General features: G+C 56.1%; 1 protein-coding gene across 1 annotated transcript in view; it reads left to right on the top strand.

The window, feature by feature from the left end:
• The window catches only part of FARP2 (FERM, ARH/RhoGEF and pleckstrin domain protein 2), a 91767-nt gene that overhangs the window by 67625 nt on the left and 6670 nt on the right, over positions 1 to 17472 (top strand). The window contains exons 15-22 of the mRNA XM_089916102.1: positions 6059 to 6219; positions 10120 to 10209; positions 10564 to 10697; positions 11075 to 11156; positions 11895 to 12156; positions 12996 to 13126; positions 16419 to 16487; positions 17059 to 17148. Of these exons, the coding sequence (XP_089772228.1) occupies positions 6059 to 6219; positions 10120 to 10209; positions 10564 to 10697; positions 11075 to 11156; positions 11895 to 12156; positions 12996 to 13126; positions 16419 to 16487; positions 17059 to 17148 (1019 nt within the window). The remainder of the gene's footprint in view (positions 1 to 6058; positions 6220 to 10119; positions 10210 to 10563; positions 10698 to 11074; positions 11157 to 11894; positions 12157 to 12995; positions 13127 to 16418; positions 16488 to 17058; positions 17149 to 17472) is intronic.

Here is a 17472-nt window from a genome sequence, read left to right as displayed (position 1 = left end):
GTAATGATGGAGGGATGGGCAATGAAAACCGCACGAAGAAGTTTAACGTGGAGAACTTTGATCATCCCCAAGGTCGTCACTTTGCAAAGTCCTTTAATTGCTCTGGTGCTGTGGGTGTGGTTTTCACCGCAGGCATCTTCTCACCTGCTGCTCTGGAGGGGTGGCTGAGCACCAGGCGTGCTGTGCTTCCGGTCCTGTGGCGCACACGGGCCACGACCCTACGTGTGTGTGACAAGGGATGCCAGTTGCGCGTCTTCAGGGTGTGCTGCTCCCTCCTGGTTCAGGGAGCACCAGAAAGAAATCCATTCTTGGAACAATTACTTCGTAGGTGAAAATGTTAACGTTCTCTCAGGCACTTAAAGTTGGGCATTTCAGTGTCTGTTCTCAAGGCCACGGATTCACTCGTGGGATTGCGCCCCGGCCCCTGTCCTGAAGTGACAGAGCTTGTCACAGCTGGCCGGGGCGCGGGGGCCGCTGTGGGACTGTCTCTCCACGCAGCGCCCTGCCCGCCGTGACCCTGGATGCTGTCTTTTGCATGAACGTATCTATGTCCCCAGGAATGAGGAGAAAAGGGGGTGGCATTTCCCTGTAAAGCTGAACTCGTTCATTCTTTAAAGACACATTGACGTTGCCTGGTTTGTGGTTCTTGAAAGTTTGTTTCCCGTTGAAATTGCCGTTTATAAATTTGCAGATATGTACTAATTCAGAACTCTTTGTTTACTCAATAAAATAAGGGAATATTTGCTATGGATTTTGATGGCTTTTTTAGCTTCCTTTCCCTCTACTTGCGTACAGTTTTGATTTACACCCATGGAAGGTTATCTCATGTGTCAGGTGAACCCTGGAAACAGCCCTGTATCTTTTCACATCACCACCGACATCTGTCTTCATAGGCAGTTGGCCCCATGGAGCGCACAGGCTGTCTCATGCCGGCTGTGGGTGGCGACGCCCCCATGGAAGGCCAGTCGGGGAAGTGCCTTGCTTTTCTCAGCGGCCCCGCTCGGGCTCGTGGCCCCTGTGGTCAGTGTGCAGAGGGGGATGTAGGAGAGCCAGTGGTCTGCTGGCTCTGGGCCCGCATGAGCCTCCAAGGTGCCGGCTGAGAGCAATACTGTTGGCAGCTTTGGGGTTGAACTGCACGGTCCTTGGGCTTATAGTGCACAGAACACGTGCTGTTGGCTTCTTAACTCTGAAAATGAGACCGTTTTATTGCCTTTTTCCCGCAGTCAGCTAGACGCCACCTGATAAAATCCCTGGCCCGAAGTGTGGCAGCTGCTCAGATTCTGAACTGGCCTTTCCTCCTGGACCCCCTCTCGGCTGCCGCGAGCTTCTGCTGCATCCACGGAGCTGTCTGCCTCTTCGGCCCCTCTCAGGCCTCGGGGCTGCCCCACTCCTGCGCAGTGGCTGCAGCAAGCCGGCTGAGGACGGGGTGCTCGGGGCAGCGCAGGCCCCTCGGGGCGGGGGCCGGGCTCCCTCTGGGGTCTCGAGGCACCTGGCGCCCAGTGTGATGGGGGCGGGAGGTGGCTGGCAGTGTCTAGAAAGGTTCCTGTTGGCATGAACTCCCTTGGGGGACCCCCCCTTAGAGCAGAGGACAGTGGATCACTGGGGTCTCCATTTCTTCCCCCATCACACCGGCCCGTCCCTCACTGACGCCCCCACTGCCGTCACCCCCGTGGGGATGAGGTGGCGACACCTCCGTGATGAACCCAGTGGATGCACAGGGTGACCAGTTAGGAGGGTAAAAGTTGTGTGGCCTTTACTTCCAAGAACGTTCACTCAGGCTGCACCTCCTTCCTAACACACGTCACCTCCACACTGCCTAGTTTACTTGAATAGTTTGTTTCGGGGCCCTTGCCTCCATCGCTCCAATAGTTCAGAAGATCCATAAGTCACAGCTTCTCAAACTTTAGACAAAATGTGTCATTTATTAGAACAAGGACGTGTACCCTGGACCACCTACACGTGTCACGCAGAGGAGACCCCACACCTGGCGAGCGTCATCTGGACAAGTGGCCCAGAGTGTGAATGAGTTGTAGGTTGGCACCCCCGTTTCTCTTAACAAGGAAGGAGTCTTGTTTGCTTAGAAGGAAACAGAAGAGAAGACTCGGGAAAATGCCCCTGGGTGCGCCATGCGTGTAGACGTCACCCCCTGAGTCTCAGGTGACCACAGCCACTTCCAGACTGAGCCGTCACAGCCCTGGGAGACAGACGAACACACAGCAGGAGGAAGGGGTGAGCTGGACCTTGGGCCCCTCGGAGTAGCCACTTCTTTACCTCCTACTTTTATTTTATGAACCATGTTTCCTATAAGAGACTCGTGACGTCCTAGTTCAGAAGTGGAGCCAGACGTGGTTTCCTGCGACTGATCAGGGTCACGCTTACCTGGGTGCTTTGGAAAAATCAGCTTTTCCCTTTTCTTATGGGATTAGTGATCACTGCTCCAGCCACAGAGGGAGCTTCTAGATCTTACACTCCCTCCATCATGTTAACCTTCAAACTTGACCTTGAACTTTCCAAACTGGAGCTGACTCTTGCTCCGCTATAAGGCAAAAAGTTTCAAAATTGTTTATTTTATTACAGAGTTTTGAAGAAGAGAATTTAAAGGTATGAAATAAAAGTAGCTGAGCTTCCTGTCTAAATGTGATGTTTCTCTTTCATCACCTGGTCAGACGATAAGGAGGTTACACAAAGCACGGTACTGTGCTTCTCAAAACGATGTCAAAAATTATCAGATGGATATTTAGAAATGTTTGGAAATAAAGAATGCCACAAAGAAAATCATCTCCCAGGGTGGCTCACTGCTGACTGACTGAAACGAAAGTTTTACCTTTGCAGTGTTTTTTTTTTTTTTCTTTTTTTTCAGTACGCAGGCCTCTCACCGTTGTGGCCTCTCCCGCTGTGGAGAACAGGCTCCGGACACGCAGGCTCAGCGGCCGTGGCTCACGGGCCCAGTTGCTCTGCGGCACGTGGGATCTTCCTGGACTGGAGCACGAACCCGTGTCCCCTGCATCAGCAGGCGGACTCTCAACCACTGCGCCACCAGGGAAGCCCTGCAGTGTTTTTTTTGAAGACGGTCAAACCTTGCACCTTTGAGAGCAGAGGCTGCCTGTGAACTCTGGGTGGACAGCAGAAACGGAGAGCTGTCCACCCATCCCAAAGCATTTCCTTTTGGAAGCATTTCCAAACCTGTCTCGTCTGCAAGGATTTGGTGGTTCTCGGTGCCACGGTGGGGCAGTAGCGCACCACCTACGTGTGAGTGGGTCCTGTGACTCAGAGCAACATTGACTCCTCCTGGCTGTTTGACAGTAGAGGACCTTGGACGCAGAGGTCTGGGTTTACAAACATTTAAGATTCTTCACCATGTCAGTTAAGGCTACACATACTCTGTGGCACCTAAAACTTGACATTTAGCATCTTAAAAATGCTTACGCAATCTGCCTGTTGGTGTGCATTCTAATACAGGTCGTCCACGTGGACAGGGCTTTCTAAGGTCAGAGCCTGTCACGCCACCACACGGTCCAGAGCAGCCTTCACGCACCCCGGCCGCTCCTGGAACTGGCCAGCAGAACCACGGCCCCACGGGCGCGCTCTGGGCGTAGGGCCCGCGCGTCACTGGCGTCACGACAGTCCAGCAGCCTCGTTTACTGCCACTTGCTTGAAAACAGCTCCTTGCAGATTTATTCGCTTCATCTCGTAGCGTCTGTGTTGACAGAATTTGATGTAGGTATGATGTATTACGTTTTGATGCGGCTGACAGATTTAATAAAAACAAATGTTTAATGTCTGTGGTGCTTTTTAATCGAGCCACTAAATTGTGAGTTGACAATTTTTGTGAAATAGTAAGTACAGTTGTCCCTTAGTATTCACGGGGGATTGGTTCCAGCACCCCACCGATAGCAGAACCCCTGACAGGAAAGTCTCTATGTGAGATGGCGTCGTATTTGCATACAACCCACCCACGTGCTCCCGGATACTTTAGATCATCTCTACATTAGGTACAACACCTAATCCAGTGTAAACGCTCTGTGAATAGTTGTAAATACGACGTAAGATGCTGTGTAAACAGTTGCCAGAGCGGCAAATTCAAGTCTTGCTTTTGGGACCTTTCTGGAACGTTCCCCCCCCCGATATATTCCGTCCTCATTGATTGAGTCTTCAAATGTGGAACCTGCAGATGTGAGGGCAGCCTTGTCTACAATGATAATATCAAATGATGGCTTTTAACCTTCCTAGAACCAAAACAGTTTATTCCAGACGAGCTGTTTGTCCCGAGGCGGTCACTTGCTGGGCTTTGGTCTCCCGTTCGTCGGCCCATTTGTCGGCCCCCGAGCCCACCCTGGCCTTGTCACAGGAGACTTCAGAGCTAACACCACCTCCTCACCTGTCACCTTCTGCTATGTAAAAATAAAGTCAGGTTTTGCAAGAACTCTGTGGTAAACTGTGCACTAGTAGCTTTCTGTCGGGCGGGAGGGCTGTGCGGGGCGGGAAGACGCGAGGGTCACCACGTGGACTTGCTCTCAGAACCAACGAGGGTGAGCGTCTTGGTTCTCACACCTTGAGCAACACGCCTGGAAGAATAAGTAAACAGCTTATTAGTAGCTTCTACATCTTTTCTGAATTTTCACTGTGTGAAGGTGTCTCATTATGCAATTCCGGGCTACTTAGGGACACAACGGACCTTGGAGTGTGATCCTGAACAGCTCAGCCGGAAACGAGCCTCTTCTGCAGTCAAAGGAGCCGTGCCTCGGGCACAGCCCAGAGCCCTTGTTGGGTTTGGTCCCTGGAGAAGTGACAGTGCAGGCCTGTTGGGGGAGGGGACGTAGGCAAGGCACGCTCTTTTAAGGTGGCTTAGCTTATTTTAAATGTGTAATAAAAGCAGATTTTAATAAAACTGGTTCCGATAATTTCACGTCCTTACGTTGTCCAGGTTTTCTAATGTCAGTGAACGTTTCTCTGTGTCTTAAATCTGTGTGGTTGTGAGAATCCCAGAGGAGAGCTCTGCTATCCGGCATTGGTAGCCCATCCCCAGAAGCCCTGGGTGGGGTCCCGGCTTCCCAGAGCTCTGAACTTGTCAATGTGAAAATAAGGGCTCCCTCCCGCCCTCAGGCCACGGTGGAGGGCTGCAGGGGCTTGTGTGTGGCAGCCTGGCCAGCAGGAAGCTCTCTGCACCAGCCTGCCTCCTACACACTTCACGCTTTAGGCTGAATAAACTAAGTTTTGGGTCTATAAACTGGTCACCGTGGGTAACTGCATTTGGTCCCCAATCACAGTGTGAAAGGATCTCGTTTTGAAACCCGTTGTGTTACTTCTAGCGTTTTGTAAACCGACTTAATAATCATACTTAGAGATAATGGTAGTTTGGGTGTTAAAACGCTATACATTTATAAACCCAAGGTAAATTTCTATCTTAAATTGCTTTTGAACAGTTAAACGTCTCCTCTAAAACTCTGCTTTAAGGTGACTTTCAAACGTGGCATTTAATAGTTACTACTCTCTCATAGAAAAACATTAGAAATAAACCTTTGAGGATTTTTTTACATAGAAAAGGGAATTTCTTGATCACAAAATGTTGGATGAAATAGAACGAGGCCAGAATTTTGGCTTCAGTCTGGTCAAAAGCAAACGTTATTTTCAGAAGGGGAAAAAATTAAGTTACTTTTGTGGTATGATTCTAGAAATCAGAATAAAATCCTTGCTAACGAACAATTCAGGGAAGTAGAAAACAGTATGACGAGTGTGATCCAGTGTTTTAAGTGAATGGTTAATGAGTTTGGCCTTAGAATACACGTTCTTTTCCAGATAAGTCAGCGTCAGTTTGGCCTCTTACGTGCACTCCCTCCTCCCCGTTGGCTCTATTGTGCCTGCATCTTCCCCGGGAACCAGAGCCCTGGGCCAAGCCGCCCTGGAGGTTCTCTGGGGAAGCGGGCTCTCACTTGTCACCTGTTCTCACCGTTGCTTTGTCACACTGAGGCCTGCGTGTCTCCGGAAGGGCCTGGTGGCAGGTGCTGTCCCTTGGGTCTGCCCTTCTTCATCTCTCGCTCCATCGCCCGTTCACTTCCAGGCCTTTCCGTGGAGAGTCCTCAGCTTCCCTCCACCCGGAAGACCCCACCGAGCCTGAGCCCACTGGGCCCAGCCGAGCAGGGCTCCTCTCCCCTGCTGAGCCCCGTCCTCAGCGACGCTGGCGGAGCCGGGATGGACGACCAGGAGGAACTGAGACACAAGGTGGGCGCCCCCGGGGGGCTTGCTGCTGGGGGCCTGGGCAGCAGGGGCTGGGGGTTCCCCAGTCCCGAGACCCTCCCACCACCTCCGGGGCGCTCGGGGTCCCTCTGCGCCAAGACGGGCCTCCTCATTCCTTTCACGTTCCTGGCGCCCGTAGGTTCCAAGTGCGGGGCTGTGGATCCCGGGGACCTGGGGGCCTCAGCCTCCCCGCTTTGCTGGGAGGAGGCCTGGGGGTCAGGCGAGGCCGTGGGGCTGGGGGCTGAGGCGTTCTGGAGGTGCGTCCCAGGGGCTGGGCGTGTGGACTTGCGGGGAAAGAGTGAGGTCGGTAGGCAGAGCGCCACGGACCAGGCAGAGAAACGTGCCCGCTCGCTGGTGAGGCCACAGCCTGAAGCATCGCCAGCGAGGCCCTGGCCCCCCAGATGCACGCTGGGAGACCCCCAGGTTTCCTGATGACTCCCCTGGCAGGTCCTGGAAGCCTTGGCCTCAGCTGGCCAGGCCTTGGGCTCCCGCGTCGGCATCTGACTGCCCAGCTGGGGGTGGGAGTGCGGGGGGGCTGCCCAACCCTCCCTCGGATCCCGTGTGCCAGCTTGCTTCCTGGAATCCCTCCTCCTTCCTGTGTCTCCCACTTACTGTGCTGTTTCTCCTTTTTAATAGAAATTGGTGGGGACGCACAGTATTGGAAAGGCCTGAAAGGGAAGGTGGGGTTGCTCCCCTGCCTGTGTGTGGGCACCAGGCTCGGGGCTCTGTGGGGACAAAGCAGGGTCTCCCTCTGCCCTGACCTGGGGCCTGCGGGCAGGTCTGCTTGCTGGTATGGCTGGCAGAGCAGCAGCTGTTTTGCTGTCTCTCCACTGAGTTTCCTAAGAGGTGCTCTTTGCTCTGGAAATCAGGGGTTGGCCCTGGCTACCCAGGCTGGCCCCCCATGAGCTGCTGCTGACCTCTCTACTGCTGGCATCCCCTTGGCACCTGCAGTATTACTGTGACCTCAGCAGTGATGCTGCCGTGGTTGTTTCTGAGCGTCTCTCTGGGCACCTTCACCCGCCACGGGAAGAGGAGCTGGTCTCGGGCCTCAGTGGGGACCCAGGCAGGAAATGGTCACCGGCAGTGTGCGTGCGACGTGTCCGCGATCCAGACCAGAGCCAGGACGCTTGGCCACAGGGAGATCCAGGCAGGGAGGGCCGAAGCCTCCCAGACCAGGACCGTGGGCCTCCTGGGGCAGCTCTGACCCCAGAGAGCTCACTGAGCACACAAGCTCAGTGATTTTTCAGTGGATTTGAAGAAGTCATTTTTTAATAGCACAAAGCCCAGAAAGAAAGAATTGACGAGCATGAAGTTTAGAAAGGCGGCCTGCAGGTGTCCGGGGCAGGACACCAGAAGATGCCATGGTACCGTGTGGCTGCCAATGTTGTGGGAAAAGCTGGCGTGAGAAGCAGCCCACGGACGCTCCACACACAAGTCCCAGAGGGAGGACAGCAGGACAGGCTGTGAAGGGTCAGGCGGAACCTCCTGGTGTCCCCGCGGCTGAGGGGGCGGCTGCCGTAGCAGTGGCCTCCGGGACACACAGGAGGAGCGGCCTCTGCTGCCGCGACCTCCCTAAACTCCCCAGGGCCCCGGGGAGAAGTCTCAGACCCCACGGTGCAAACCCGGTCCCACCTTCCTCCCCGAACGGGTCACCTGCAGACTCGGACCCTCGCCCTGCCTCACTCCTTCCCTCGGCCGACTCGCCACCTCCCCCCACCCAGACCCTGACCATCAGGGTCACCACCCCTCAGCCTGGCTCTCCCTTCCCTGTGCCTTCTGACCAGCCCCGGCCCCCAGACACATCCTGGGCCCCGCGCACCCCGATGTGCTCAGATAGGCCTCAAACACCCTGCCTTCCCGCCCCGCCGGTGACCACTTGGCTCACCTTGTAGCCCCCCATCCTTGACCTCTGGGCTGGCCCCCACCGCCCAGCCTCCTGGCCCCGCCCTCTCTAGGAGGCAGCCGTCTGTCCTGCCAGCCTCCACCCCACCTGCTCCCTTGGTCCTTCTGTGTGCTTTGCTGCCCAGCTGGGTCACTTCCCCGGTAGCTGGAGTTGCTTCCTGCCTGGGAGGCTGTCAGCTCGAGGGCAGGGACCTCTGTTCCTGGGCACGTCCCAGGTGCCTGTTGGCATGGCTGCAAACGTGGGAGGGTCGGCCCTAAATCCTCCGTCTGGGGGAAGAGCAGCGGGGCGAGCATGCAGGGACGGAGCAGGACCAGGTGTCCGCCAGGTAGGAGAGAGTGGAGGAGAGGCCATGCACCGACCTTGACCGAGGCGGAGGCAGCTCTCTGAGGTGTGCTCAGAGTGGGGTGGGGCCCTGCAGGGATAAGACACAGCCCCCAGCCCAAGTGGGCACAAGGCCTGTGCTTCGCTGGGAGCGCTGTGCTGCCCTTCCCGCTCCTGAGGGTCCTGTCACCGCTGACTTGCCTGTGGCCCCTGCAGGTGGTCAGCGGCCCTGTCGCAGGTTTAAGAGCCCCGGGGCTGGGCCACGTCAGCCAGCCGCCGGCTCTAACCGCCGGCACAGATAAAACGTACATCGCTTGGCAATTTTAATGACTTACGTGTGAGTTAGGCTTAACTGTTGCTAATCACATACATTCACGCATGGGCAGACCTCGTATTATTGCGCTCCGCAGGTACTGCTTTTTTTTTTTCCTACAAATGGAAGGTTTGTGGTGACCCTGTGTCAAGTCTGCCAGCACCATTTTTCCAATGGTATTTGCTCACTTTGTGTCTCTGTGTCACATTTTGATAATTCTCACAATACCTCAAACTTTTCCCTTATTATTATGGTTGTTGTGGTACCTGTGGTCAGTGAGCTTTGCTGCCACTACTGCCACTCACTGAGGGCTCAGATGATGGTTAGTATTTTTAGCAGTTAAGTAGTTCTTTTTGCTTTTTTTTTTTGGCTACATTGAGTCTTCGTTGCTGCCCGTGGGCTTTCTCTAGTTGTGGGGAGGAGGGGCTCCTCTTTGTTTGGGTGCGTGGGCTTCTCATCACGGTGGCTTCTCTTGTTGCGGAGCATGGGTTCTAGGTGCGCAGGCTTCAGTAGTCGTGGCTCGCAGGCTCTAGAGTGCAGGCTCAGTAGTTGTGGCTCGTGGGCTCTAGAGCGCAGGCTCAGTAGTTGTGACGCACGGGCTTTGTTGCTCTGCAGCATGTGGGATCTTCCTGGACCAGGGCTCGAACCCGTGTCTCCTGCATTGGCAGGCAGATTCTTAACAACTCTGCCACCAGGGAAGTCCCAATTAAGTAGTTTTTAATTAAGGTATGTACATTGTTTTTTTAGACATAATGTGGGAGTTCCCTGGCGGTCCAGTGGTTAGGACTTGGTGCTTTCACTGCCATGGCCCCAGGTTCAATCCCTGGTCAGGGAACTAGAATCCCTCAAGCTGTGCAGCATGGCCAAAAAAAAAGGGAAAGACACAAGGCTGTTGTACCCTTAATAGACTACAGTATGGGGGAAATGTAATTTTATATGCACTGGGAAACAAAAAAAATCCATGTGACTCACTTCGTTGCGATATTAGCTTTACTGCGGTGGTCTGGAACCCAACCCGCTGTGTCTCTGAGCTGTGCCTGGATCTCTGTTAAGCAGCTACAGTCCTGTGAGTGACTCCTGAACAGTGGTTTCCTCACGAAGTGAGTGATTAGCTTCACTGGATGTTGCCGTTTAAACAGCAGTTCTTTTCTCAAAAAGGAATAGTATAAAATGAGAAGAACATCTGGGGGCGATACAGCGGGGCTTATATCTTTACTCAGAAGTGACGCTCTCAGGAAGTGCACGTGAAGATCACGTGACAGCGTTAACTTGAGCAGAAGAGCTGGCGCGCTAGGACCGTCGGCGACGTGGCCGGCTGACACGCTCACGCTGTCTGCACTTCTTGCAGTGTGCGCCCGCGGACGAGGCCTACTTCATAGCAAAGGAGATTCTTGCTACAGAGCGAACATACCTGAAGGATTTAGAAGTTATTACCGTGGTATGAAACCTAAGTCCCTTGTTGCTTTGATTTTCTTAATACTTCTTAAATCTGGGCCAGAGACACAGGATTCCCCCCCCCCCCGAGACCTGCGTGTGTGTGTATGTGTACATGTTCTGTTAAATATATCTGCCTTAAAACATGTCTACGTCAGGTCAGAATATTGGGTCCGATTTTTTGTGAACCTGGGAATATATCCCTTCGAAGCTCTTCACCCAGAATTGCTTTCTTCTGTTGTGAAAACTGGCTGGTCAGCCGTGGCACTGATTTGAGCTGGCGTCGTGGGGGCTCCGGGGCCGGTGCTGTGTGTCGTCAGGGGCCAGGTCCCTTGGTCACCCCGAGCTCTCCCGGCAGTGGTTCCGGAGCGCTGTGGTCAAGGCGGACGCCATGCCTGCGGACCTGATGACCCTGCTCTTCTCCAACGTCGACCCCATCTATGAGTTCCACAGAGGCTTCCTGCGCGAGGTGGAGCAGAGGCTGGCGCTCTGGTAACGCCCTGCGTCCCAGCGCCCGCAGGCTGCCCCGCCCGCGTTACCATCCCTGTGCGCGGGAGCTTCCCGGCTTCCTGGCTAATTCACAAGGGCCGCTATTGCACCGAGACAGCGTTAGTCCATAGGGAACATCACTTGCATTCACCCTATTCCAGAGGAGAGGACAGAAGCAGGTTAAAAGGAGACCCCTTTTTGCCCGGTCACCACCATTTCGAGGATGGCTGAGATGTGCCAACTGCCTCTGTCAAGTACGGCCTCGCCCTCAGAGGTTCTTGCTGAGCCTGGGACCCACCATGGCACTGGCAGCAAGCGAAGCGTATCTCACAGGCTGTCGCGAGGTTTTGACCGTGTCTGTCTGTCCGTCTCCACTCCAGGGAGGGGTCTTCCAGTGCCCAGGCCACAGGCGACCACCGACGAATCGGGGACGTCCTGCTCAGCAACATGCTTCAGTTAAAGGTAGCGCGGGTGTGCGCGCGGCTCTCGACCTAGCAGCTGGCCGTGTGGACGCCGGCCTCCCCGTCAGGACAGTGTTCCCCTGAGAGTGGTGCACAAGTCAGGGCAGCTTTCCCCTCAGGAAGCGCGGCGTCCCGAGAGGACGGCGTACAGGTCAGCCCGCGCTCTGCTCCGAGCGTTATTTCCCCTCGGGACACGCCCCCCTCAGGGCACGTCCTCTGAGAGCCGCCTTCCGCGCAGCGCAGCGCTGGCCGGCACTCTCGTCCCCACACGCTCTCCTCAGGATAAAGAGCGGTCCCCCGGGGCTGCGTCCCGCCGGGCCAGGCTCCCCTCAGAGCCGCGGGCCGGTGCAGCGGCTCCTGCTGAGCTCGCGCCCGTTCCCGGCCTTTCCTGCGGCCTCAGCGCTCCGGGCGGCGGCGCGGGTCGTGCTTCCAGCGCTCGGCGCTCTCGCGGGACCGGGAGCGATGGGGTGGGCGCCGCCAGCTCGTCGCCGAGGCCCCGCCCCCGAGGCCCCGCCGTGCCTCCAGGCCCCCGGTTTTGGGGGCGGGTGCTGAGCGCGTCCCGGAGGCAGAGGCGCGCGGCGTGAACTTAGGGCCCACACGCACGCGCGGCCGCCGGGCGGCGCTTCTCCAGCCCGGCGGGTCCCCTGTGATGCCCACCGAGGCAGACCGGTGTAGGGGGAGACCGGACAGGGGAGGGCGGGGCCCGGGGGCCGCCGCTCAGCCGCCCCCCGCCCCGCAGGCGCTCACCCGCCACTTCCAGAGGCTCCACGAGGTCCTGACGGAGCTGGAAGCTGCAAGCAGGCGCCTGCGGAGGCTGGAGGCGCTGCGCCGGGACTTCGAGCTGCAGAAAGTCTGCTACCTGCCGCTGAACGCCTTCCTGCTGAAGCCGCTGCAGCGCCTGCGCCACTACCGGCTGCTCCTGCGCCGCCTGTGCGCCCCCGACCGCCAGGACCCCGGCCAGGACCCCGACCGCGGCGACCAGGACCGCGCCGACCGCCGCGGTGAGTGCGCGCCCAACACCCCGCCCCCGCGGGCACCCCGTCCTCCGCCCGCGGCGCCCAGGGCAGGGGGTCGGTGGTCTGCTTCTGAGCCGCACACCTGGGGGGCCACGTGGCCTGGGGGAAGCTTCTGATGTCGGTGGGCTTTGTCATTCCTGACTTTGGTGAGAGGGACGAAGGGATAAACCCTGACCCTTGTGACCTCAGATAGGACTGACTTCCAGCTGCAGCACAAACGTAGAGCAGGAAGTCACTGCCTCTCAGGTCCGGTCACCGCTGTCTGTCTCTGAAAGTACAATACGAAGAGCTAGGTAGCCCTTCCTTCCAGCGGGTCTCCCGGTGTCCTGAGAATAGATCAGATACTTTCTGACGTACAGGGAGCAAAACAGACCATATGATGTGGACAGCGCCCTTCCTCTGCATCCTAAAAGCAAGTGTTTTGTGTTTGCCAAAAAGGAGGGGACAAAATTGCCCAGAATGTTTCCATGCATTTTAGGGGAAATGTGAAAGAAGAGCAGCACAGGTAAAATGAGGGTGGGCGACGCTGCTTTGCCCGTAACCTTAAATAGTTGTTTATAAAGACTCTGCCCTTTCTCTTTACCGAGCGTGAGCGTTGGCTAGTCAGCAGTTTGGGCTGAACGAGTCCACGTTTCAGGTCATCTGCAGGGACCCACACTTGCTGTCCCTAGCAGTCCTGTGAGGAGTTTGAGTACAATGTTCCTGGAATTAAAACCACCTGTAAATTGTCAGTTCCTGTCACAAATTGGTGGGTGGAGGGTTTCGACCATGCCACCCCCAGCTCACCTGCCCGGGCACCTGTACTGAGGGACCTCCCCACGCAGAAGCCCTCAAGGCCATCACGGAGGTGACCTCCACACTCCAGCACAGCCTCGTCCGGCTGGAGAACCTCCAGAAGCTGATGGAGCTGCAGCGGGACTTGGTCGGCATAGAGAACCTTATTGCTCCCGGCAGGGTGAGTGACTTTGAGAAAGTTCTGTGAACTGGTTACTGTTTTTAATTGAGATATAATTCAAAATGTGTGACTTGGTGGCTCTCAGTATATTCATGAGGTTGTGCAACCGTCACCACTAATTCCAGAACATTTTCATTCCCCGAAAAGAAACCCCATCGCTGTCAGCAGCCACCCCCCGCCCCGCTCCCCGGTCCCTGGCAGCTTCTGATCGGCTTTCTGTCTCTGGGCTTCTCTCCGGACATTTCATACACATGGACTCTCACGGTGTGTGGCCTTCTGTGTCTCACTTCTTTCACTCAGCACAGTGTCTTCAGGCTTCATTCGTGTTGTGTGTTGTGTTGGGGCTTCATTGTTTCTTGTGCCTGAATAGTGTTCATTCTCTGGAGACACCGTATTTTGGTTACCTGTTCATCTGCTGATAGACACTTGGGTTGTTTCCACTTTTCGGCCATTGTGAATAGTGCTTCTGTGAACGTCACGTACAAGTCCTTGTGTGAACATGTGTTTTCATTTCTCCTGGGCACAAACGTACATACCTAGGAGTGGAATTGCCGGGCCTGTGTTTAACATTTTGAGGAACCGCCAGAGTTGTCCACAGTGGCTGCACCACTTTACGTTCCCGCCAAGGGTATAGAATGGTTCCGACTTCTCCATGTCTTTTTTTTTTTTTTTTTTTGCGGTACGCGGGCCTCTCACCGTTGTGGCCTCTCCCATTGCGGAGCACAGGCTCCGGACGCGCAGGCTCAGCGGCCATGGCTCACAGGCCCAGCCGCTCCGCGGCATGTGGGATCTTCCTGGACCGGGGCATGAACCCGCGTCCCCTGCATCGGCAGGCGGACTCTCAACCACTGTGCCACCAGGGAAGCCCTTCTCCATATCTTGTCTTTGATTCTAGCCATCCTGGTGGTACATAGTGGCATCCCTTCGTGGTTGTGATTTGCATTTCCCTAGTGACTAACATCAAGCATCTTTTCATATGTTTATTGGTCATTTCTGTGCCTTCTTTGGAGAAATGCCTGTTCAAGTCTTTTGCCCACCTTTTAATTGGGTTGTGTTTTTACTGTTGCGAGATTCCTTATCTACTCTGGATACCAGACCCTTGCCAGACTATGACTTGCAATATGTTCTCCCATTTTGTGGGTTATCTTTTCACTTTCTTGATGGTATCATTTACAACACTAAAGGTTTTAATTTAGCTGATGTCTAATTTGTCTGTTTTTTCTTTGGTTGCTTGTGCTTTAGGTGTCATAGCTAAGAAACTGTTGCCTAATCCAAGGTATGAAGATTTATCTCTGTGTTTTCATCTAAAAGTTGTTTATGTTTTAGCTCTTACATTTAGAGCTGATCATTTTGAGTTTTGTGTATGGTGTGAGATATGGGTCCAACTTTGCTCTTTTCCAAGTGGATATATAGTTGTCCCAACACCTTTGCTGAACTGTCTTCACTCCTTTGTCAAAAATCAGTGGGCCGTGGAGTGTGAGTTCGTTTTTGAACCTTCAGTTGTATCCATGGGTCTGTATGTCTCCCGGGCTGCTTACTTTCTGTCACTAATTCCTTTTGCTTTGGACTCAGTACTGTCAGCAAAAGAAAATTGTTTTAAGGGTTGCACAGGTCCAGTGGTTAAGAATCCGCGCTTCCAATGCAGGGGGCGCAGGTTCGATCCCTGGTCAGGGAACTAAGATCCCGAAAACAAAGGGTTGCACAGGGATGTGAGATGTTCCTGTCTCAGCACAAACGTAAGAGTATTGGAGCGTGGGTGTATAAATCCTGTTTTGCATTAGCCTTGTTAGAAGAAAGGTACTGTGAGTGTGGGACCATGAGCTCAAAGAAACAAGACTAAGATAGGAAGGTTTTGCCCTCCTGGAGCAGGGCCTTGGCTGGGAGCCAGGACAGCCCCGTTTCCTTTCCCTCCTTGACGGCTCCCAGGGGTGCTGCTGGCTGGGAGCTCCTGGGAGGTGGGAGGGCTCTTGTTACACTGTTGTTTCTCTGAGCGCCCCACGCAGTGACTTATAGATGGTGGCCCCAGGAAACTGTCACCAGAGGGGCAAATAAACAAGAGCAGCCACGTAGAGCAGAGGCCAGGGCGGGCTCCCCGGGGCGGCCTTGCTGCCATCACCGCTGCTATTAGGGTCTCCGAGTCCTGCCTTAACCCCCGGGGTTCCTGGCCTCCCCAAGTGAAATGCGTGCATCAGTCAGAGACGAGCCCACCCCAGCCGTCTGAGCGCAGGGTCGAAGAGCAGGGCTGTGAACTGAAGGTGGGTGACGAGGCCCCGAGGGTGAGCACTGCCAGGCGTCGAGGAGGCGGGACCTCGGGGAGCGCACCCCCAAGGGCTGGGGTCTCTGGGGAGCGGCGGAGCTGGCCCTGCAACGACGGCAGGAAGGCCTGCCAGCTGCGGCCCAGAGAGGGCTGGGGGCCGCCCTCCTCCTCCTGCAGGGCTGTCCCTTGGGTTGGGGCTGGTTTCTCATCTCGCTGTGTCCGTGAGGATTACTGGGTGAGCTCTCCTCCCTGTGCCTTTGCTCAGGTCATCTGAGGGCTGTTAAGGCCGGGGTGTTCTCAGGGCACCAGCCCGTGCTGTTTGTCTGATAGAACAGCGGACGGTAGAAGAGTCCCCAGAAATCGTCCAAAGTGGACTGTTGGGGCCCCCGGGACAGTGCTTCAGCCAGGGCGCAGGCAGTTAGGGATGTCGGACATCTGTACCCCGGAGGCAGGTGCGGGGCCTGGCCCGGCGGTGAGGGGAGCCCCGAGTCCCGGGGGGAGAGGGCTGCCCGGGACACGGGGGGCTTCCGCTGAGCCTCAGCCCACGGGAGGGTCTCACTCTGGGCCGTAGCACCTTCGTGGCCTTAGGAATCCTCTGCTCAAGCGCCAGGGTGGCAGCTGACAAGTCCCCTGTGACGTTTGGTGGGAACCAGGTGTCCTGTCCTCCTCCCTCCCATTCTCAAGCTGCCCCGCCCAGCTTTTCTCAAAGCTGAACTCACGTCATCTCCATGGTGGAACCTTCCAGAAGCTGCCTCTCAACAATGCCCTTTGCCTTGTGTGCCGGCTCTCAGCACAGCCGGCCTGTGGGAGCTCAGAGACCAGGCACCGAGTTAACCGACACCAAACAGGATGCGGGTGACCGAGGGGAGCGGACGGGAGGGAGGCTGGAGTGGCACGGCGGATCATCAGGCATCCATCCGGGCAGGAGGGCGCCGCGGAAGGGCCCGAGGGGGCCTGCGAGGGGCGTGGAGGGTGATGTGCCATCTGCCGAGGTGCCCTCGGCCAGCACACAGGGACCCCGATGGTGTCTTGCAGGAGTTTATCCGTGAGGGCTGCCTCCACAAGCTCACCAGGAAGGGCCTACAGCAGAGGATGTTCTTTCTGGTAGGTGCGATGGGCGCGGTCCAGGCGGGCGGCCTCATTGTCAGGAGCCAGGAGAGGGTCGCAGAAACACTCCCGGGCCTGCCACCTTCCTTATTCTGGATTCTGGGCACCTGTCTGCAGGATGAGCAAAAGCCCGAAGGTAGAAAAATCCACACACCTGCGGCTGCAGGACCGCTCTGCTCATGCCAGCGTCAGTTCGCAGGGCCTTACTCACGAGCCCAGAGGTCCTCCCAGCGAGTCCCTGCCGCCAGCAGGTCCCCTTTTGTCAGCTCCCTTCCTCGCGCCCAGCTAGTGGATTCAAACCCCAGCCTTCCTGGTTGGGGGTGACTTTCAGGACCAGCCCCCCAGCGCCTCCCGCCGGCCAAGAGGTCTGCTGGCCCATGTGGTTGCTGGTCACCCCTGGGCAAAATGACTGTACGAATGGAACAAAAATCCTTTTTCTGCCAAAAACCTCCAGCAAACTGCGTAAGCACACGGGGCCCTTGGAGTTGAAGTTGGTCTGATTGTTAGGATGTTGAATCCTTGTTACTTGTTTTTACAATTCATTTGTCTAAAGCTTCTGGTCCCTCAGTTCTCAGACATGCTGCTGTACACAGGCAGAGGTGCCTCAGGGACCAGCCACTTCCGGATCCGGGGACTCCTTCCGCTGCGCGGCATGCTGGTGAGCGCCCGGCGCCGGGTGGGGCCGGACCGGGGGTCGGGGGCCGCGCCGCATGGCAGCACCTGCCGGGCTGTTCACGCCTTTTCACCCTGTTATGGCTACTGTTCTTGGTGCTCAAACAGCCCCACCTGCGGCCCCTCCAGGGCCTCTTGACCAAGGCCACCAGCCCCTGCAGGACAAGGCCCAGCTCCGCCAGGAACCCACCTACTCCTCCCAGGGAGCCCTGTCCTTTGGTGGGAGACTCCATGAAAAACCCGGGTCGGGCGCTGGGGCCACCGTGCTGCTGGAGGGGTTGGGTGCTGACACAGCTTTGAAAAGAGAAAG

This window comes from Delphinapterus leucas, chromosome 8 (assembly GCF_059928025.1).
Source record: "Delphinapterus leucas isolate spDelLeu-1000000601 "Yukka" chromosome 8, BTC_Dleu_Yukka2, whole genome shotgun sequence".
Taxonomy (NCBI): domain Eukaryota; kingdom Metazoa; phylum Chordata; class Mammalia; order Artiodactyla; family Monodontidae; genus Delphinapterus; species Delphinapterus leucas.
The sequence above is the reverse complement of the archived record's forward strand: the minus strand, read 5'-3'. Positions and strand labels throughout refer to the sequence as shown.